The sequence below is a fragment of the Oryctolagus cuniculus genome, chromosome X, assembly GCF_964237555.1.
Source record: "Oryctolagus cuniculus chromosome X, mOryCun1.1, whole genome shotgun sequence".
NCBI lineage: Eukaryota > Metazoa > Chordata > Mammalia > Lagomorpha > Leporidae > Oryctolagus > Oryctolagus cuniculus.
In genome coordinates this window covers 32,149,170-32,172,174 of record NC_091453.1, presented here as the reverse complement: position 1 = coordinate 32,172,174, position 23,005 = coordinate 32,149,170, and the positions used below count along the sequence as shown (strand labels likewise).

The 23,005-nt window shown below is 43.5% G+C and overlaps 1 protein-coding gene across 2 annotated transcripts in view; it reads left to right on the top strand.

Annotated features, from left to right (window-relative positions):
* SLC9A7 (solute carrier family 9 member A7) overlaps positions 1 to 17,329 on the top strand; it is a 167,024-nt gene extending 149,695 nt beyond the window's left edge. For both annotated transcript variants that reach the window (XM_008272522.4, XM_008272523.4), the window contains 3 exons: positions 5,901 to 5,983; positions 10,989 to 11,094; positions 16,067 to 17,329. In XM_008272522.4, the coding sequence (XP_008270744.2) occupies positions 5,901 to 5,983; positions 10,989 to 11,094; positions 16,067 to 16,315 (438 nt within the window). In that variant the 3' untranslated portion in view covers positions 16,316 to 17,329. The remainder of the gene's footprint in view (positions 1 to 5,900; positions 5,984 to 10,988; positions 11,095 to 16,066) is intronic.
* The last annotated feature ends 5,676 nt before the right edge of the window (positions 17,330 to 23,005 follow it).

Below are 23,005 nucleotides of genomic sequence, written 5' to 3'. Positions count from 1 at the left end.
AGCCACCTCCATCTTCAAAGTCAACAGTAGTGCAGCAGGTCCTTGTCACACTCTGAATCTCTCCTGCCCCTCCTCCACTGCAGCTCTCAAAGACTTTTGCCCCCCTTGTCCACTTCTAAGGGCCCATGTGATTGTATTGGGTCTACTTGGATAACCTTAAGCCCACTCACAAAGCCCCTTTTGCCATGTAATGTAATGTACCCCATCCCTGAAAAAAGTAAACTAGTCTTATTGTAATGATCTTTTCCCCTCCTTTTTGAAGGATTAGAACATTTTTATTTATTTATTTTTTCTAAGTTGAAAGGCAGAGGGATAGACACACAGAGAAATCTTCTATCTATCCACTGGCTCATTCCCCAAATGCCTGGCAACAGCTGGGCCTGAGTCATGCTGAAGCCAGGAACCCCATCCAGGTCTCTCACTTGATTGGCAAGGACCCAACTACTTGAGCCATCACCTCTGCCTCCCAGGGTACACATCAGCTGAAAGCTGAAAGCTGGAACCCAGGGCAGGGCCAGGACTTGAACCCAGGTGCTCTGAATGTGGATATCCCAAGTGGTGTCTTAACCACTAGGCCAAATGCCTACCCCTGTAGTGACCGTGGCTTTAAAAAAAAAAACTTTAAACATTATGTAACAATGGGAATGAAATACAACTCTATGTAGACATGATTATTCATTAGTTCTAGAAAAATTATTTCAAAATTAGAGCTATGTACCACTCCTCAGTTTTCTGACTTGCTTTGTTTCATTACTTTTGTGACTGTGTATTTGTCTGTCTACCTCCTCATGTGGACAGGGTGCTCCTTAAGGGACAGGTGCTAAGTCTCACTTGTCTTTGTGTTCTCAGTACCCATTATGGTGCCTGGCACACAGTAAGTACTCAATGATTGCAGAATAAATAGACCCTCATTATCATATGCCAAAAATGCTAATAAGCAGGGTTGATGGCATTTATTTTCTTGAAGGTGTCTCTCAATTAATAATATCAGTAAAAGATTAGAAATTCCTCATGTAAAAAGCCACACAAGATAGTTAAATGATGTTAATATTGTGTTTCTTCCCCCAGAAAATATGTGCTGGAAATTACATATCCAGTCCTTGGAAATGAACTGAATTAATAATATGAGCTTGAACTGTGTGACAGATATTGTGCTAAATATTTCACAAATATTTAAGCAGCATGAAATTGGTCACATAGCTAGTAAGAAATATGAGAGTCAGTATTTGTTGAGTGTTTACCACATGTCAGACAATGTGGCAAGTTCTTTAAATCTACAAATCATTTATGCTCTAAAAAAGCAAAACCTTTCTTTTTCTCTATAACTTTCACAACACTTCTAACACCAAACACAGGAGTACTCAAAAAGTTTGTGAAAATGGACTTAAAAGTTGTTTATTTGGATGCAGAAAATGCTTTAAATCTGTGCATAGTTTTTTCACAATGTGCATTTTTCATGAACTTTTTGCAGGCTTCTTGTATGCATGGATTTCAACAATTTTTGCACCACAATAAACATTTTTACATTCTGTTTTTCCATGAACTTTTTGAAGAACCCTTGTATGGGGGATTTTTCAGGTCACCAATGGGTGACCTACAGTTTAATTCAATTCTGACACTACCTGCACAGGGTTAGCTTCAAATTCCAGTAGCTAAGGACTGAGTCCCACAAGACTGCATCTGCTTCACATGCCAGTTGCAGGTCCTGGTTTGTGATCTGTATTTCTGACTATGAGTTGGGGTTCCCATGACTCCCTCCTCAGGTACCATAATTGGCTAGAATGGTTTGCAGAAGTTAAGAAAGTGCTTTGCTTACTATTACCAGTTTATTATAAAGAATGCGACTCAGAGTGAAATGGAAGCAAAGGATGCGGATTGGGGGGTGTGTTTGGAGCTGCCAGGCCCTTTTCCGGGCTTGCTACCCTCCCAATGCCTCCATTTATTTGCCAGCTTGGAAGCTTTCCCAACGCTGTGGTTGAGGGTTTTTATGGAGACTCTGTTATGTAGGCATGGTTGAGTCATTGAACACTGGTGATCAGTTCAACATCTAGCCCTTTCCTCCCCAGAAATTGAGGGAAGGGGCTGAAAGTTGCAACTCTCTAAGCACATGATTGGTTTCCCTGGCAACCAGCCCCTTCCTCATTGAGTCACCTCATTAACATAAACTCAAAACTAGAGAATGGTTGAAAGAGGCTTATTATGGATAACAAAAGATGTTCCTTTCACCCTATCACTTGAGAAATTCCAAGGGTTTTAGGAATTTTGTGCCAGGAACCAGAAGAAAGACCAAATAAGTACTTCAGAATAGCACAGCCCCACAATGCCCCTTTAAGGTGGCTACATATTAATATCTCCATTTTACAGATGAAGACATGGAAACAGAAAGGTTAGTTAACTTGCCCAAAGTCACACAGAAAGGCAATGGCACAGTCAGGATCTGGGTATTCTATCAAGAGTGCCTATGGTATTCATACCTACATCTCTTGGAGTGCTCTGTTGCTTTTTGAAATATTTTTAAGGGAAGCCAAGCTTGTGCCCAGCCTTGATAGATGAATGGGAGCTGACCAGGTAGGTGTTGTGGATAGAAGAAAGTGAGAGGAAGAAAGGATGTTCTAGGCTCTAGAAATGAGCCTGAGCTAAAGACATGGTGTGCAAACTCTTCTGGTGGGAACGCAGGTTTGGCGCAGGGCTGTGACGAGAGAGCAAGTCCCTGCTTTTCCCATGGAAAGCATGGAAATAGAAATCTAAGATACCCTGAGTACAGCCAGGAAGGAGGCCCCAGATGGCCCTTACAGTGACCCCTGCCCGACCCTGGGCCATTTGGAGTCCATAGGAAGGGCCCTTGCGATGTGATAGCAACCCAAATCTTATGGTTAAGCACTTGTTGGTCATCTTCCGGGTCAGTTTAAAAAAATGAGTTCTGTTCCACTGAGCTGCCCAGATCTCCCCAAAGCCACTACATAGGGATTTATCTAAGTTCTTCCTGTACGGGGATTGTGCTTCAGGCACTATCTCTTGGGGTAAGAAGTTGTTTAACAGCCTTTTAACAAAGCCACAGGTTTGATGTGTCCTGATTTACCCCCTGCAGCCTTGAAGCGCTGCCTGTTAGATTACATTTTGGGATTTGCTGTGGAATTGGAGGTCACTTTATCTTGTTTGTGGGTTGCAGGCGTATCTCTTTGTAGCCTGAGAAGACCTTTTGTAGTTTGTCATCCAACAGAAGCCCTTCCTTTGCTTTATTCATTGTAATCGTCCCGCTGGGGGAACCTGAACTTCTCTTGCAGCTTCCTTGGGGTACGATGGAAAGAACTTAACAATGTCAGGGCATGGGAAGTGCATTGTGGCTTCGCAGAAGATGACAGAGTAGGGGTTGTATTTGTTGTTGATTTTTAAAAAGGAATCTTATGGAATAAGTGTCTAAACTTTTCTCCTGTGATCTTGCCTCTGCAGAGATAAGAATTCAAAGCAGAAACAGAAGCAAGGTGCACAAGTGAGAGCAGGATTGATTTAAAGTGAGAGAGTGAGCACACATTCACGCCTGAGCACGGGCCACCCTCCCCCACGGAGATAGACCAGCCACGAGTGGGCTGGAGAGTTGCCTATGAGAGTGTGGGAGGAGGCCAGAGAAGGACCCAAAAGCAAGAGTCAGAGCCAAAAATACAAAAGAGAGGTGGCGGCGGGGGGGGAGGGGGGGGCGTTCCCACACGTAACAGTTCCGTTTATGGTGTAGGGGACAGTGCATAATTGAATATACAGATGGGATGCAGTTTGGGTAGGGGTTAGTGTGTGTGAGGCTTTCTGCAGATTTCATGGTATCTCCATTTGGAGCTTGACTTCCAAGCTTGGCCATCATGGCTCCCTCTCCTTTCTGGTGTCAGATATCTGAGACACAGGTGCATCATGCAAAAGTGGGCGTACTGGATTGATAGGTAAGAAAGTAGAGTTATCAGGCAGAAATTGTGAGAAAAAATCTTCCAGCTCACCTATTCCTGCCTAATCTTCTTGCTCTCTCCCCTGTCTCAGAAGGAGTAGAATAATCTGACTTTAGGGGACTTGCATTGTTTCTAATAGTTTATAGTATCCCTTCTGAGGATATTTTATCATTTTGCTCATTTTTTTCTTTCGTAAATTTCTACAGGCACTTCAGACTGAGAGCTTAGAGCCTATCACTCTGAAAGAACCATTTAATTTTCCCATAATGCTATTTGTCAGGTCATTTATTACTTTTCTGCTCAGTCAAGTGGCATTTTGAAATCTTTCTGGAGTTCTCATTGGATTAGCAAATGGAAACATTTCTGTGCCCTCTTTCTTCCATGCGATCTATAAAAATGTAAAATAAAATTGATCTCTGGGGTCTCTCCTTGTTTATATTTCCTCAGCCACAGAAAGGCCTATTTCACTAAGCCATTTCCATATAAGAATGTCCTAAACATTCTTCATATTCCCTGGGGACTCAGTTTTTAAAAATAATCTTTGCTGTTGGGAACTGCAGGAACTTTGATAGTGCTTGCTCGAACTGCCCTCTTTCAAAGTGTCTATATGCTCATCTTCTCAAAGATCTCTGATTAAGCCTTGAGGTGGCTGTTACAGGTAGAATTTACATTCGCTGATTGAGAACTACTTGTCATTTTGGTCCTAGTTTTATTTGATTATCATCAGTTGTCCCTCACTTGCAGAGGTGCCTCCCTCCTATGGATTTAAAGAGAATGTTGTTTTAAAATTACTTCCCAAGCAGTCTGTACTTTCAGAACCTGTTACCCAGTGACATAGAGCCCCAGGCCTGCCCTCAAATTGTTGCAGTCAGTCCAAGTTTTTATATTCATTGTGCTGATTTCTTAAACCAAGCACAGAACATATTTCTAAGCACAGAACATATTTCCAAGCACAGAACATATTCAGATGAATGTTTCATTTTGCAGGTTATTTTGAAAATTAAATGATGGGGATGTTTGAGTCAGAAAGGCGCAAGACAGAGACAAGGAGTTTACTACCTGAAGGTTGATAAAGTAACAGGATTGCTAATTTTGGCTCTGTTTCTCCTGCCTATTGGTGCCATCTTTCCAAAGCTGGTAGGGAAACAAGTTACAGACCTCTTGGAGAATGGTGTAGGTACCTGGGTGAGGACCACAGAGACCCCTTGACTAACTGGTCAGGAGACTCAACAAAGTATGGTTCCCCTAGGCCAGTTTAGAGGATTGGGGGTAGGGATACTGGAATTTGGTTTTAAAAATTTTATGTATATATTTTATTTGTTTGAAAGAGTGTGCTCCACTCTGCTGCTTCACTCCTTAAATGTCCACAACAGCTAGACCCAGGCCAAGCTAAAGCCAAGGGCCCAAAACTCGATCTAGATCTCCCAGGCAGGTAGTAGGGATCCAAGTACTTGAGCCATCATCTGCTCTCTCCCAGTGTCTGCATTAGCTGGAAGCTGGAATCTGGAGTGGAGATTGAACTTGAACCCAAGCACTTTGATGCAGGTGTCCAAGTGGGGTCTCAACTGCTAGGTCAAACATGCTCCTGGAAAGTTGATTTTATGGAAACTTTCTCTAATTTCCTCTATAAGTCAATTCTCACCTGTTAGGAGCTATACTGTCTTAGGGTAATTAACCTTCCAAAAGGCACTTTGTGGAAAATTACAGTAAAAATTCTAGAAGAAATTTTGTACTAGGTTGCATCAATCAAATCTTTTTTTCTTTGGGGATGGTTTTTCTGCATTTGGGGTTTACTTAATTTCTGCTAAAATATTACCTTCTAATAATTCTTTGCAATCTTGGTGATACAGCATGTTTGACTTAGAGCTCTAGATCTATAAAAGTTACAGCTTAGAAAAGAAGTTTTGTTCCCCTTCTTCCAGATTCGTTTTCGACACCTAATCATATTATCTTCTTCTTTGTTCCTAGGACGGTCCAGATTCTGCTGGAGGGAACCGGACAAAACAGGAGAGTGCGTGGATATTCAGGCTATGGTACAGTTTTGACCACAAGTATCCTTTTCAACAGCATTCCCCATGTTTGTGAAATGTTGGTGATAAAATCCTCTCGTTGAGCTGTTGAGGAATGACTTCTGATGAGTGTGCTTGGGCCAGGTGGAGACAGTCCCCTCTTGGGACATGTGCACTGATCATTCAAGCACAGATGGTGCTGGTGAGCCTCTCTCTGGCCAGGAGGAATGTTTACATATCATAGGAGTAGCCAACCCACAGTCTGGTAGACTCCTGTGGCTCTTGAGAGCTTTGTGGCTTTGTGATCACGGGGCCTGTGTCTTCCTAGGTGAATTAGTTAGGATTACCTAATGAACCATGCTGTAGTCAAGAAGGGAAGTAGATCTTCGACAGTTAATCCATGTGGGGAGGATAATTCCTGTTTGAACTTGGCCAAGTCTGCTCTTGCATGATCTGATACGGACATAACTGGGCTGCATGCAGGATAGAACCTATTCTAGTAGATTCGCCTAGTCTCAGGTGAAAATAAAAAATCAAAAAATTAAACCCTCGTTGTTTCTTAAATTGACATAACGATAAAATGGGCTGGTAGCCTATTATATATGATATTGATGTCTTCAAAAATGTTTAAAAATTTATATTAAAGTACACAAATCATAAGTGCTCAGTGAATTATCACAAATAAACACAGTCTTGGCCGGCGCCACGGCTCACTAGGCTAATCCTCCGCCTGTGGCGCTGGCACCCCGGGTTCTAGTCCCAGTTGGGGCACTGAATTCTGTCCTGGTCGCCCCTCTTCCAGTCCAGCTCTCTGCTGTGGCCCAGGAAGGCAGTGGAGGGTGGCCCAAGTGGTTGGGCGCCTGCACCCGCATGGGAGACCAGGAGGAAGCACCTGGCTCCTGGCTTCGGATCAGTGCGGCGCCGGCTATAGCAGCCATTTGGGGGTGAACCAAGAGAAGGAAGACCTTTCTCTCTGTCTCTCTCTCTCACTGTCTAACTCTGCCTGTCAAAAAAAAAATAAAAAAAAAAATAAACACAGTCTTTTAACATCAGACTGGCCAAGAAATGAAGAAATGCAGGATGTAACTGTTACTCCTCTTCGTTTTTCCCAAATGTAACCACTCTCTTCATTTCTAACAATACTTAAGTAGTTTTACCTGTTTTCCAAATGAATTATACAGTATATGTGTTTTGGCAACTTGTCCATTTGGACCAGCTAGTCTAGGTGATTTATTCAAGAATGTTGTCCGGAACAACTGAAGAGGTACTTCCTGTGGCAGCAGGGCAACTGGTAGCTGTTCATTTCCTCTCCAGGCCCTGGAACTTTAAAGAAAATAGAAACAGAACCTGGAGCTAGCTTGGTAGAGAAACGAATCTTGAGAATACCAAAGATATTTTTCCCCAGGGTAATTCCTGCTACTTTGGCCAAGGGAGGAGTCCCCAATCTGCCTGACGATCTGACAAATTAAATACATGATGGTGGGGAGTGTAGAAGTAGTTAAATAATTTTGAATATTTACTTTTTAATTTTTGTAATAAACTCCTTTGGGAAACTTAAGTATGTAGCTTTTCTAGTCATGACATAAGAGCAGATTATTAGAAAAAAAGAGTAACCCAAACAAGAGGGAGTTCTTGGGAATGAAAAATAAAGTTTCTGAAATCAACACTTCAAAATTTAATGGATAGTTTAACAACTGGACGTTGGGGAAAATCCAATTGTTGGTCTAGAAAATAAAGTTGAGAACAAAAATTCCAAGAATTAGAGCAAAAAGTCAGAGATATATAAGAGAAGAGTTTCAAGATGTAGCAGTGAGATCCACATAGTGCAAATCATTTAACAGGATCTGAAAGTATGTTGACTGTGGGGGAAAAGAAGTAATAAAGAAATAATGGAAGAAAAATTCTCTTAGCTAAGAAAGACATTTGCTTTCAGAATGCAAGATCCTAGAAAGTATGTGTAAGATGAATGGATACTTTCTGAGAAACTTTAAGACTTGCAGGGAGCTGGCGTTGTGGTGTAACAGGTTAAGCTGCCACCTGTGATGCCAGCATCCCATATGGGCACCAATTTGAATCCTGGATGCTCTACTTATGATCTAGCTCCCTGCCAATATGCCTGGCAAAGCAGTAGAAGATGACCCAAGTACTTGGGCCCCTGTACCCATGTGGGAGTCCTGGATGAAGCTCCTGGCTCCTGGCTTTGGCTGGCCCAAACCTGGCCATTGTGGCCATTTGGGGAGTGAACCAGCAGATGGAAGATCTCTCTCTCTCTCTCCATTGCTCCCTCTATTTCTCTGTAACTCAGCCTGTCAAATAAATAAATATATTTTTTAAAAAAGAAGACATTCTAATTTTTCTTTAAAATAAAAAAAAAACTTCTAAAGGGAAAAAGGAAAACTCCAAAGGACAAGATTCAGACTTCTCATTGACAAAATTGGATATTATAATACAATAGGACAGTGTCTACAAAGTTCTAGGATTAAAAAAAAAGTGAACCTAGAATTCTACACCTAAACTGTAAATCAAAAATGAGAGACTAAGGAGGGAGGCTTTCAGATGAGCAAGAATACAGAAAATGTAAATGTAAATGATTGTATACTTAAAAATTGCTGGAGGAGTTTAAGTGTTTTCACCACAAAATGCCAGCCATGTGAAGTAATGCAAGTTAAGTAGCTTTATTAAGTCATTTAATAATGTATACGTATCTCGGCCGGCGCCGCGGCTCACTAGGCTAATCCTCCGCCTTGCGGCGCCGGCACACCGGGTTCTAGTCCCGGTCGGGGCGCCAGATTCTGTCCCGGTTGCCCTTCTTCCAGGCCAGCTCTCTGCTGTGGCCCAGGAGTACAGTGGAGGATGGCCCAAGTGCTTGGGCCCTGCACCCCATGGGAGACCAGGATAAGTACCTGGCTCCTGCCATCGGATCAGCGCGGTGCGCTGGCCGCAGCGCGCCGGCCACGGCGGCCATTGGAGGGTGAACCAACGGCAAAGGAGGACCTTTCTCTCTGTCTCTCTCTCTCACTGTCCACTCTGCCTGTCAAAAAAATTAAATAAAAAAATTAATAATGTATACATATCTCAAAACGTCATTTTGAATATGATAAATATATACAACTTTTGCTTGTCAGTTAAATACCAGAAAGTTTAGCACCATGCCAACACTAGAAGAGAACTTAAGGAATCAATGTTGGAGAAAAATTGTGATTGTTGCAACCCAAGGTTGGTGAATATAGTAAAAAGGAAATTAAAAAAAGATCCTTTATATAGTAAGATACTCAATAATTCTCTTGATAAACTATTTTTTTAAAGATTTATTTATTTATTTGATAGAATTACATGGGAAGGAGAGGCAGAGAGAGAGAGAGAGAGGTCTTCCATCCGATAGTTCACTCCCCAATTGGCCACAATGGCCAAAGCAGGGCTGATCCAGAGCCAGGAGCCAGGAGCTTTTTCTGGGTCTCTCATGCAGGTGCAGAGGCCCAAGGACTTGGGCCATCTTTTACTTCTTTTCCAGGCCATAGCAGAGAGCTGGATCAGAAGTGGAGCAGCCAGGTCTTGAACCAGCGCCCATATGGGATACCAGCACTGCAGGCAGCAACTTTACCCGCTATACCACAGTGCCGGCCCCTCGCCTTCCTTTGAAAGTTTCTTGGCATCTCTGTATCGAGGTGACCATCTGAGAGCATAAGGTCTCAGAGCTGGTCCCAGCTCTATCATAGTGTAGGGGTGCTTCCCACACAGGTGTTCTCTGCCTATCAGGAGAGCTTCATATTAGAGCAGCAGTCTCAAATGAGGGCAAAGTTGCTTTGGGGCTGGGGGTTGGAAATTTGACCGGCTTTTTTTTGGTGGAGGTGGGGAGACATTTGTGATCATCACAACTTGAGAAGGGGCATACAGGTGCCACTGGCATCTAGGGGACAGAAGCCAGGGATGCTGCTCAACATCTGCTGTGCACAGAACAGCCCCTTGCAACAAAGGCTGATCTGGCCCCAAATGTCAACAGCAGGAAGGCTGAACAACCATCTCTTAGAGTCTGGGAGAGAAGTAGCAGGCAGTGAGGAAGCGAACTCCCTGTATGGGAAGTGAGGTCTGAATAACTGGGCCAAGACTCGACTCCATTTCCTCCCTTGTAGGAGTCCCAGGTTACTTCAGAGGTGCTGTCTGACTCGGACGTCTCCACGGTGTGCCCTGTGGAGGGCTTTAGCAAGTATACTTACGGAGAGCAGGGCACAGGGGACCCAGGGCCACAGGCCCCCTCTCTCCTGTTTGCAAAGCAGGGACAGGTTGTGTATCAAAGCTGAGATACTGATTGAAACCCAAACCACCAACTCTGAAAGCTATTCTTTTCTTTCTTTATTTTTTAAAAGATTTATTCATCCATTTGAAAGGCAGAGTTAGAGGCAGAGAGAGAGAGATCTTCTATCCATTGGTTCACTCTCTAAATGGCAACAACAGCCGGGGTTGGGCCAGCCCTAAAGCCAAGAGCCAGGAGCTTCTTCCTGGTCTCCCAAATCCTTGGGCCATCTTCCACTGCATTCCCAGGTGCATCGGCAAGGAGCTGGATCAGAAATGGGGCAACTGGGACTTGAACCGGTGTTCATATGGGATTCCAGAGTCACAGGCAGGGCCTTTACCTGCTACACCGCAGTAATGGCTCCAGAACGGTCTTCACAAAGTTCGTGGAAAACATGTACCATGAAAAAAAAGCTATATGAGGATTTCAAAACATTTTTTGCACCAAAATAAACTTATCCTTTGATTCCATTTTTCCATGAATTTCCTTAAGTCCCCTTGAATTCTTTTCCACTACAAATTGGGACAAAACTCACCTGGGAGTTAACAGCTAGCACTTAAGGCTGATAAAGGAGAGTTTAACCTTTGACTCAGACTGGTGTGCATTACACGGGTTTCCTGTACTGTACTATAAAGTGGAGAAAAGATACTTTTTGTGGGTACAGTGTTGGATGGTTTACTCTTTGGTATTTTTAAACACGGTTTGTCAGATGTGTGATTTCTTTGGAGACATTTTTCCTTAACCCGTTTCTTAAAGTTACTTGAAGCCCATCCTCACTCACAGCGGCCCCCCTCTGACCACCACTCTGCCTGCCTGGTGTGGCTTGCTAGCTCGCTGTCTGACCAGTCCCCAGGTGTACGACGTAAGTATAGCGTGTCAAGTGGCCTGCTCACCAGGCCAGGGAGGGTCTTACCATGGAAGAAGAACCCTCATAGCACTCAAGCCTCCAAATCCACACATTTGGCTTCTGCAATACGATGATTAGAGATAGCCAGCCTGCCTATGCTTATATATTGCATGGTGATGCAGAAACCTATTCCCTGGGTTGCTGGCTCCCCATTGGCAGCTGTAGTCTAGTAGAAAGAATCCTGGAGTTGGAATCAGAAACTAGACTGGAATGTAAGCCCTGATGGACTATTGAAGTGCTCTGTGCCTTGGGTTTCTAATCTGTAAAATGGGCTTGATAGGATAGGCTGGCTGTGAACTTCAGATGGTAAGGTACATTAAGATGTATTGTGAACTGTCAAGCATCTTACAAAGGTAAAGATTCCTTTAGTAAACCGTTTGTTTACGTTACTGTAGTCAGGTGCTTTCTATGCATTTTCAAATTCTAGAAATAGACTCAGCACGGTGTTAAAACAATACCCATGCTGATGGGCATCTTAGACTTAGGGCTGACTGTTGAGCTGCTGGTGTGGTTACAGGACAGCGAGGTGGGGAAAACCAGCAGCTGCCCATAGGGAAGGAGGAGCACAGGTTGGAGGCCTTCCTTTCTCCCCGATTTTCCTACCCGTCCTGATCATCTTGTCATGAACACAACCATTAGATCCTGGAGAAAAGGACTTGTTAAGTCTGCATATGGCTCTAGAGCTCACGAAGTCTTTTTTTTTTTTATTTGACAGGTAGAGTTATAGACAGAGAGAGAGAGAGAGAGATCTGTTTTCCATCTGCTGGTTCACTCCCCAAATGGCCGCTACGGGTAGCGCTGTGCCGATCCGAAGCCAGGAGCCAGGTGCTTCCTCCTGGTCTCCTACGTGGGTACAGGGGCTCAAGCACTTGAGCCATCCTCCACTGCCCTTCCGGGCCACAGCAGAGAGCTGAACTGAAAGAGGAGCAACCGGGACTAGAACCCAGCGCCCATATGGGATGCCGGCGCCGCAGGAGGACAATTAACCAAGTGAGCCACGGCGCCGGCCCCAAGTCTGCATACGGCTCTAGAGCTCATGAAGTCTTGATGATCGTTCCCTTTTCTGTCAGATATAAAGCAGCGCATGCAAAGTTAGCTTTATAATTTCTCCTCCTGCTACTTTAAGCTTACTTGAGAGAAGCTGTCTTGACCCACATGCTGAATGATTTGTTCCGTTGGGACTTCGTTTCCAATGGCAGTATGGGCCAGTTGGATATGTGTCATCATCAGAGACACTGCCGCTCCTACCACCAATGAAGTGCCAAGTGATTACACTTTTGTGTCTTAAGTTGGCATGATTCTTTGCCTTCTAGCTCTCATCTCTTTTGAACAATTTGTAAAACTTTCTATCTTGGATCTGAATGAAAGTCTCTTTCCATGCCTGTGTAATTGTAAAGCAACTAACCCACTATAAGACTCTAGTAAGACCTTATCTAATCTGAAGCTTACTAACAAGTCCCTTGCTCCTAGAATCAGGGATATCTGGATATGTCTGACCTCTACATAAACTCAGAAAACCGATAGTCACTTGGATTTAAAGTGCTTCCCTCACCAGTTCAAGAGACTACTCAAGGTTTGCTTCTGGGATCATGTTTGGGCTATGGACTGCCAACAGCTAACTGAGAACCACCCTCAATGCTGCCGTTGATGTTGCTGCTGCTGTTGGAAGCTAGAACCCTACTCAGGGTCTCAACCGGCTCCAGACCTGCTGCTGAGATGTGGGAGCAAAGGGTCTTTTCTAAATGATTGAGGGAAGAACCCAGATGTGAGAGAGGTAGAAGGGTTCAACTGCAGAGTTGAATGCTGGGCAGGAGTCTCAGATTGGGCAGTGCCCATGGCTGGCTGTCACTTGTGTGGTTCATACCCATCACCTGTGGGGCATCTTGTACATTGCCAGGTTTATTTGGAGATAGCTGAAATGTTCATCATTCATTATTTCTACCAACTCTAAGCCACTTAGGTTTAGTAGCCACCTAGAAAGTAATGTTCTTCCACTTATTAGAATGACCTCTGGTTATTTAAAATATACTCATTCCCACACACTATTGTCTGTGGGGCTTTTCAGGGTCATTGCATTGCATTGTACACAAGCTAGTTACACAAGGGTACTTTAAAACATTCATGGAAAATGGAATTACAAGATACGCTTAGGACTGGCACTTAGCCTAGTGGAGATGCCAGTTAAGATGGCTACATCGCACATCAGAGTGCCAGGATTTGGTACTCAGCTCCAGCCCCTAACTCCAGCCTCCTGCTAATGCAGACCCTGGGAAGCAGTGGTGATGGCTTAAGTGATCATGTTCCTTCCGCCCTGTGGGAGGCCCAGATAGCACTCCCAGCTCCTAGCTTCAGTTCCAGCCCACGAGGGGGTCCTAGATGGAGAAGGTTCTGTCTCTAGAGGGTATAGGACTTCAGATAACCTGGGCCATTAGGGGCATTTGGGGAGTGAACTAGCGGATGGGAAGGTCAACCCCTCCCTTCCGCCCCTCTCAAATACATTTTAAGAATTTTGTAAAGATAAGTTTATTTTGGTACAGAAACATTTTAAAATCCATGATGCATATGCAGGGTATTCAAAAAGTTTGTGGAAATTTGTTTTTGCAAAAAAAACCTGTGCATGGATTTCAACATTTTTGCATCAAAAACCACATCTTGTAATTCCATTTTCCAAGAACCTTTGGACGTACCCTTATATAATTATGAAGACCTGCTGCTTACCCGGCCTGTGTTGACCCAGTGATCCTCACATCTAGAATCTAAGGGCGTGAATTGATTTCACGCTGCTCTCTATGAGGAATCAGAGCAGGCCATGCTGGAGGGCACGCCCAGGGTGCGGTGGTGGGCTTCCTTCCATTGACAGAATGACCCTCACGTGCAGGTGTTCATCTGTCCCTCGATGGCTCCAAACCTTGAAGCAGTATTTTACGTGCCAGGACTGTCTCCCTGAAAATGAGGAGCTAAGAGCGCTGCAAGCGATATCTTGACCGAGATGAACGAAAAGATAACTTAGCACATGTCTGAACAGGGGAACTGGGGCGTGCTAGGACAGGGAAGGAGCACGTGCGGGAGTTGGAAACTCAGATGGGATGGGGCACATCATGTCATCTATTGTTAAGGAAACTGTCACGGTGCACATGGCGTTTGAGGCCTCTCGAAACACTCACGAAGAGAAGGCAGTTTGGGAGTGAGGGGTGAGTTGTAAAATTGTGCTCTACCTGTGTGAGTACAGGGCCTTTATTTCGCTGTGCACCTGCCCCTTGGCCGCGTTCCAGCGGGGAGATGTGAGGTATACAGGGAGAGGGCTTGTGTGTGTTGTCTGCTAAGAATGCTGGAGCACTGGTTAAGCAGAGTCACACTGTGGATTGCTTGTGGAGCAGTCGACATCACTGAGAAACAATGCAGAAAACAAGCATGTGCTTGTCACGGGAAGAGCACAGAGATGGGCCACGAGAGGAAAAATCAGGGAAACCCAGCTCAGGAATCCTCCCTCCCCATGTGCATTTACTACGAGGACGCCTGGGAGAGGAGAGAGCCACTGCCCTGTGGTGGTTTGTCATCTTGCTGGGGAGCCAAGGCACGGATTGTGGGAAATTGTGGCAGCAGGCCATGGGCTAAGCAGAGGCCCTGAGGCCTCTGTGTGTAGAGGTACAGGACTTCTGATGAGCTTTGCGGAGTTGACAGGAGACACTATAGTGTTTTGACACTATGTGTTTGCCTTTGGAGAAAAGAGGTTCACAGTGGGTGGCACAAGTCAGTGCAGCAGGGGCGTGAGGTGGCAGCCCTCCCTTGGTTCGCTGGCTAAACTCACTGGAGGGCGGAAGGTTCTGTCTGGCCTCCCGCTGCTTCCTAACACTCTGCCCACCGTGTCGTAGTTTCAAGTGGCTTTCACATTGCTGATGCCTCGTCTGTTTACCGTAACCACTGCCTAGTGTGAGAACACCATTCCAGTCCTTGTCCTGACCCAGTGATTGTGCGTAGCCCTTCTGTGGGGAAAACCAGCCCAGAGGCAGCACGCGTTCTAACTCTGCCTCTCAGCCACTGGGGGATTTCAATCACATCCCACACATTCTCTTAGTTCAGGTTTCAAGTCCTCCAGATGTGTGTTCACACCCTTCATGGGGGAGGGCTGCGGATCAAGCGAGAACTCTGAAATCCTGGCAGGCATATAATAGGTGCTCAATTAAAAGGTACTTGCCCTCTCACTTGTTTCATCCACATGGAGAAGGCTTCCTGTCAGGGTTTGGGGGACAGCAGAGGGAAACAGAGGAAGTCCTAATTATGGCTTGCCTTCCTCCTTCAATTGACATGTAAATGCCGTTCAGGATGGTGTGTGTAGGTACTGGGCTGGCCCAGGAGATTCACTCAGGAAAGACAGTCCCTAAAGCCAACTGGCAGCATTTGCCCAGTGACCTGATGCCTTCCTTGCTTTGCGGGACAGGAAGCTGGAACTCCAGACTGGTCTTGCTTCTTCCTTTGTCACTAACAAGGAGCAGTCAGATATTTTAAATCATTTTTTAAAGATTTATTTATTTTACTTGAAAGGCAGTGAGAGAGAGAGAGAGAGAGAGAGCGCAAGCGAGAGAGCTTCCATCTGCTGGTTCACTCTCCAAATGGCTGCAACTGCCAGGGATGAGCCAGGGCTAAGCCAGGAGCATGGAACTTCATCTGGGTCTCTTTGGGTGTCAGGGGCCCAAATACATGGGCCATTTTCTGTTGCTTTCCCGGGCACATTAGCAGAACTCTTGCTTATATTTTATGTCCTGGCAAGGGTGCCTTGCCCCGAACTCTACAGTTCATCATGGTATCATCTAGATACCATGCTAGTGGCTCAAGACAGATTTCACCAGCCCCAGTTTCCAGATGAGGGGTTGGCGCCGACACTGGAAGATATCAGTCTCCCATTTTTGTTGTTGGTTGTACTTTTCAGAACCAAGAGCCGCTGAGAGAGGAGGACTCGGATTTCATCCTGACCGAGGGTGACCTCACCTTGACCTACGGGGACAGCACAGTGACTGCGAACGGTTCCTCAGGCTCCCACACAGCCTCTACAAGTCTGGAGGGCCGGAGAACAAAGAGCAGCTCTGAGGAAGTGCTGGAGCGAGACCTGGGAATGGGTGACCAGAAGGTTTCGAGCCGGGGCACCCGCCTGGTGTTTCCAATGGGGGATAATGCGTGACATTCCCCCAAACCTGGAAGCAATGGGGTAAGCCCCTAGTGGGGTGAGGATGGCCACAAGCTCCTGTGGTGTTTGAGGTTGGGGCATTGACTGGATAGAAATAACGCTTCTGTTTTTACTGGGGTCTGAAACTATCTTACTTCAAATTCATCCCAAGACACAGATGGTGAAGCTAAAGTGTCTCTAAATTAAGACAAACACAGCCCTATTCCTACTTTTTTACCTAGTAGTGCGCTGTTTCAGAGTTAAACACAAACATAGCATGCTTTAATGGTCTCTCAGTTCATTCGCCTGCAGCATCTGAAGAAGGTGGGGCAGGCGCTGGGGACTCCTCCCTCAGAGACGTCATCTCCAGACACAGCAGTGCTAGGCTAGCTGGCACTAAGAATAGCAAGTTAGGGGAGAACAGGCTAGAAGAAAGATTGCAAAGGAAGGCATATAAAATTGGACCCTGTAGGACGATGGAAATCTGGTGTTACATGGGACAGAAAACATGGAAAAGCAATTTGAGTGGAGATGCCAGTGACGAAGGCCACATGACTACATCCTCATTCATATCAAGATTCTTGACTTTTTATGTTACTTGTGTTTCTTCTAGACTGAAGAGAATATATATCCATGAACATCCAACATGAGGGAAAGAATTATAATTCTTTATCTAGAAATTTCCATAAAGAAAAAGTTATTGAAATGTTTAAAACCAAAGGCAAATAGCATCACACTGTTTTTGTTTTAATTAATCTGAGGACAAGGAGGTATTTAAAAACTGATGATGATGTCATTACAAAACTCACTCAACTTTTGACAGCTACTGCCTGGGAAATGATTACTAGGACTGAAGTGTCTACTGGGATTTCAAAATAACACCAAAATGTGTAGGATGCTTTTATCTGGAAAGGAGAAGTCAACAAAAAACCTAAAAGGCAATCAACTAGTATTCAGAGGGAAAGAGTAATCTCAGTGCAAAAAAAAAAAAAGAAAAGAAAAAGAAAAAACAAAAAGAAAATAAGAAAATACAAGAGAGTAGTCCAAAGACTGAGTCAGATCCCAAACTTTGAGCTGACATTCACGGCCACCTGAGGAACCAGACACAAGTCAATGGAACTTTAAGCATTATTCAACCCAGTGGAAGATTCTATCATCTAGAAGATTAAGGATCCGGGTATCTTTACGACGCTGAGTTGCCAAAAAGAGAAAGATCATTTTCTTGGCATCTGAGGAAGCGGTTTCATCAGCTTAATGTGTGGCAATGGTTTGAAACTTAGATTTTTACTTTGGGTCTTTCTGGGTGAACTATTCCACCTGCCCACACCTGTAGCAGGTGAAATACTGAAAGAATTCTTGGGAAAATTCTGAGGTTTTCCTCCATGTCTCTGTGCTTAAATACTAGCATTTTTGGCAACACAATTTCTACAACATGCTTTCATAACATGTGGGCGTTTTTCTCCTTACGCCAGATAAAATAGTTTTCTCAGTCCAGTATGCCTGTGATGAAACCCGTCCTTTAACCTTCTTAACTCACATTTGTAATGGTTCCTTTTTAAATAAGACATTGCTTTACAATTTTGTGTTTGAACTGATCATTTGTGCAGATCAGGAAAGATATATTTAATTAGGTTGAGCCATATGAAATTACTGATAGTCAACCTATTTTTGGAAGTCAGGAATGGCAATTTCCTATGGTTCAGTATAACACAACTGGATAGATTTTATTCACTCTTTCTATGTTAAGTTCATTTTGAGTTTATGGCCATATGTGTGGGCTTTGTAAATTTGAAAATAGCTAAACAACATACCTAAGCCATGTTGCATCATGGTTATAGGGTTAGTGAAGGATTTAAGAAGATCTAAGGGCCAAAGCCAGAGAAAGAACTTTTCTTAGCACCAGGAAGGGAAGCTCTTGTTTCTTAGGAACAGACTGTAGACAGTAGCTACCAGGCTTGGCAGGAGGCTACAAATGTGTGTGAGTGCCCAGGCCAGAGCCAGCACAAGAGTTTTCCTTGAATTATCTCAGAAATAACCAGTCATGCCATCCACTTAAAAGGTGAGGCTTGCTTGCGTGCAGAGCTGGAGGGATAAGCTATTTGGCTCTCTATAAATTATAACCTTGCATATCTCTTACGTTATTAGTTTTGGAGGGCAAAGCTAGCAGGAAAGCCCTGGAGATGGTTCTTGCAAAGAGCCATCCTGGTAGGGTCACCATCTTCATTCATCTCAAAGCCTTGGTGTCATTTTGGTTTTATAGGAAGCTTTCAGCAGATTATAAAAAATCACCTTCTTGGGGAAGAAAAATAATGACAGTGTCCCATTCTCGTCTTAGGTCAATCCATAGATTATTGTGTTTTCCCCCAAAGGGTCTTGTGGTCTTCACTGCAAACATTTTATTCTGATTAATTTAAATATAAGCAAATAGAGACTGGTCAAGGCCAAAACTATGGCTGTAATTAATTATTGGGTCATTTATTCCGTGGGTCAAAGTAAGTCACTTCGAACTCTTGTCCTAATTTTTGTTTGCAAGATGTGGAGAATGACTTTGACCTTACCAGGGGTCCTAGGAAGGTGAATTCCTTCATGAAAATGGTTCCATTTTCTAGAAGCATTATGCCTAGGCTGCATGGAGACAAGTAGGGGATCACAAAGCCCAGAAACCATCCAGTTCAGGGCCATGTGCTGTCAGTTTGACAAAAGACCAAATTGAAACTGCTGGGTGATGATTGAGTAAACTCAAATCATCTTATATACATACTTGTTCATCCAAGTTGAGGGAGGCAACAGTTCAGCAGTCAGATGTGCTGGAGCAGAGAACATCCAATTGGTTGTATAGTCGGGTCACTTGGCTAGTCCTCCCCCACGCCCCGCCCCCAAGAGTAAGGGCCATATCCTCAGAGATTTGGATTCAGTAACTTTTGTGGTGGGACCTGACATCTATACTTTATGCTGGAACATCAGGAGTAGAAAGCCATTAGCCTAGAGCTAATGAGAACCTTATTTAAGAGTGGTCTAGCCAGGTAAGGTTTCTCTTAGATTTCTAGCCCTGTAGAAAAAACTGAGTATGGATTCATAAGACAGTCTACGCTGCTGTGAGCACTTCATGCTAGCCTTTGCAGAACCCAAGAATGTATTCCATACAGTGCTACTAAAAAGGTCACTTTTGTAAACCTTAGAGCCTCAAGACAGACAAGGTGACTTATGTAGAGGTAGGATTTAAAACCTGAAATCTTCATTCCCATTTATGGGAAAGAAAGGGGGATTTTTATCTTAACTGAGCTGCTAATTATATACCAAAAGTACTCTGGGAAATTGTCTTTGAAATTTAATCTGGAATGAAATTAATAGTCCCCTATGCATTTAAACTTTCGTTGACTTGTCCCCATGCCTGAATCTGCATTGGATTCATCAGAATAAGGGTGGGCGCATGTACTGCTAGAGCAGAGTGGAAGACTGTGCGCATTTTGCTGTCATATGGTAGCACTAGCAGATAATTAAGAAGATGCAAACTTTAGGGTGAAGCCTCCTGCCATTGCTTTTTCATACACTTTTTGGTAACTTTCAGGAAGCCTCAATTTTCCTAGAGAAGGAACTTTGAGGTTTAAATGAGGCTGCATTTCTTCCGAGGAAACAAGCCCAGGAAAGGCATACAGACTCTAATAATCTAGAGTACTCACTGGGGTGACCATATAGATAAGCATTGATGCCTTGAAGCCAAAAATCACACTGTGATATCAAACGTCTCATCGAGCAGACAGCAAGGAGCTCTAAATTTAGGCTGTGTTCTCTAGCCCCAAAAATGTCCTCTGTGATTTGGTTGGCCAATGACATCCCTTTAGAAAACATGCAAGACCTTAGCTATTCATGGACATCTCAGTCCTGGGCAATGAACTAACTTTCTTCCAAAATAGAGGTCTATTTCCATGTCACCCCCTCACCATCTCTCTCTGTTTCTGTCTTCAGTGGAAGTTAATGTAATCATGTCAGATTTTTAATGTGAACCTGTGATTTCCAAATGTAGAACCACCACCCACTGATGCACTTAGGGAAGATGAGCCTTAGGGTAGTTGAGTGACTCATCAGAGGTGAAAATCATCCACTTGCAATCGTATTGTGTACCCACTGAGAGTTCTAAAAGGTGTATCAGGGGGCTGATTCCAACCTCTGCTATAAATATAAGCTGGAATGAGGGCTCCTGGCAAGTAAGCTTGCTGACCCAATGAGTATCTGACTTCTTATTCCACTTCGGAAGTGGGGAGCTTGACAAGTTTCACGCCCGCCTTTTGATGTTGGTTCTATAGATTAGTTAGTATAGGAACAAGTTTGGCCGATAGGTTAGACTGGGATCGTTGAGTTATGGTCTCTTTAAGGGAGAATCTGGCTTGCCAGTGTCAGTTATTGCATTCTGATGCAGTTGAAGGAATCTAGTGGCCAAGAGTTATGGTTAGAAACAACCCATCTGAATGCTGCTTTTATCACTTTGATACCTGAAAGGACTTTATCTGTATTTAAAGCCTAATGAGAGCAACATATAGAGAAAATACTGTCGAAATCAATACTAGTGTCTAACCAGGAAAAGCAAGTAGACTCTTTGACAGTCCTTTCAAAACAAGATCTAGAAATAGACCCTTTCCCCCCAATCTTGATTTCTAGAACATTTTAAAATTAATAAAAATGCCTTGTCACCCAGTGCTAGCAAAAATTGTAAAGAACAAAACCAAAGTTTCAATGTTAGTTTCCTTTTCATAAGCAGGGTATATTTGTACTATGACCATGGCCCATATGGAACCACAGGCAGTGAGTTTTCTGCCACTCAAGCCTTGGAGAAGATGAGAAGGAAAGTCTGCCTGCTGCACCACCTCCATTTAAAAAGGCCTGAGGCAGATATGAGAGCACACAGCAGAGGTCACCCTCTCATTCCCATGGCCACCTTGAGAAAGGCTTTAACAGAATGACCAATGTCATGTTCAACTCTTGGCCTGTGGAAAAATTGTCTGAGCCTGTATGTGTCAGAGAAACTCAGATAAAAAAGGACTTGTAGACAGTCTGCAGAAATCCACATCTGATATCTCAAAGCACTTTTTAAATAGTCAGGATGCAGGTGCTATTGGGTGACCGACTGGACATTTGGGGGCTGACTGTCATTGTGATTGTTCCAGCTGTGGGCTTTGGAGAAGCAGAGGAATGCTTTTCGCTTATGTGGGTGTTAAGTCTATGGGTTTGGGATGTACCACTGAAATCACTCATTCACAGTGTGAGTAGGGTCAGCTCCTCCTGTCTTTTTTTCATTTTTACATAAATAAATATGTCTGGTACTTCTTACTTGGGAAGATTTACTATGCCCATTAAAATGATTCAATGGGAAGGTCACCAAGATTCATTTACTAGCTGAAATGCAATTTTTAAAAATAGAATAGGGTAAATTTAACATGGAATGATGTGACCTTCTGGGGAACTTTTTATAGAGAGCATACATACGGTAATTTGGGGGGAGGGATTTTTTCTTTTATTTCCACTCAGCAGTAGCAAACTGGTGGTTTTTATACAATTAACATTATAGCATGTTATATAAATAAACATGTTATATAAAACGACGTTAAGTATGTTGTAACTGTGAAAAATTGAAGACTTGGAATCATCTGCAACTTTTATGTGCAATAAGGAAAACTGCAGTAGGCCCCCAAAGTGCTATCTTTCCCCTAGCATTTTACTTAATGTTTGCCTTGTGTCTATGTTTAGATTGCTATTGTACAGCTAGCCACATGTTTCCCAGCCCTTTACTGATATTTAACATGTTTTCTTGAAGCCTTGTTTTTGTTTTGTTTTGTTTTTTTATAAAACTCAAAATAAAAAGATTAACGCTGAGCTCATTTTGTTTTGTACTTTCTGATCCTATTCCTAGTCTGTTTTTTTCCCCCCAGTGAGAGGCGCTTTTCTGTACAGAAGCTGTTCCTCTTCAGCGTCCTTTAGACCAGGGGTTGGCAAACTGCAGCCGGCCCCTGCACCAAATCCAGCCCACTGCCTATTTTTTGTAAATTAACATCTTACTGACATACACTAGGCTCATTCATTTGCATATCGTCTGTGGTGGCTATCATGCTACACCAAGGGGCTGAGGAGTTACCACAGAGATCACAGGGCCCATAAAGCCTAACCTGTTTACTTTCTGGTCTATTTCAGGGGAAAGTTTTTGCTGACTCCTGATTTAAATGCTTAAAGAAATTCAGTTTTAAAATAGTCTTCAAAACTCATGGCAAAAGATTTTTGAGATTTTTTTTAATACACCTTTAAAGTTAAAAAAATACTTGAATCATGGCCTCTGCTGGTGACTGCTGCAGCTTTGAGTGTAAAACCCTGAAAAAGGGACTGCACGTTGGCATCTTCAGATTGTTAAGGTTTTGAGGTGAGTGGATTTGACATTGCAGCTTCATTCCTAGATTCTTCCTGGATAACTGCTAAAATTCTTGCACCCAAAATAGTTTCCTTCACAGCTGTCATATTCTTTTTGTATGCAGACTAGCTTTTAACCTGAACCATGCAATGGAATTACATCATAACATCTGCTTCCAGACAAAAACAGATCCTGTCATTTCTAGTATAATTACAAAATACCAGATAGAACAATTGAAAAACAAACATTGATTCAGTTCATTAGGGTTCTCCCATCCCAGGAAGAAAAATTACTTTAAAAAAAAACTTTGG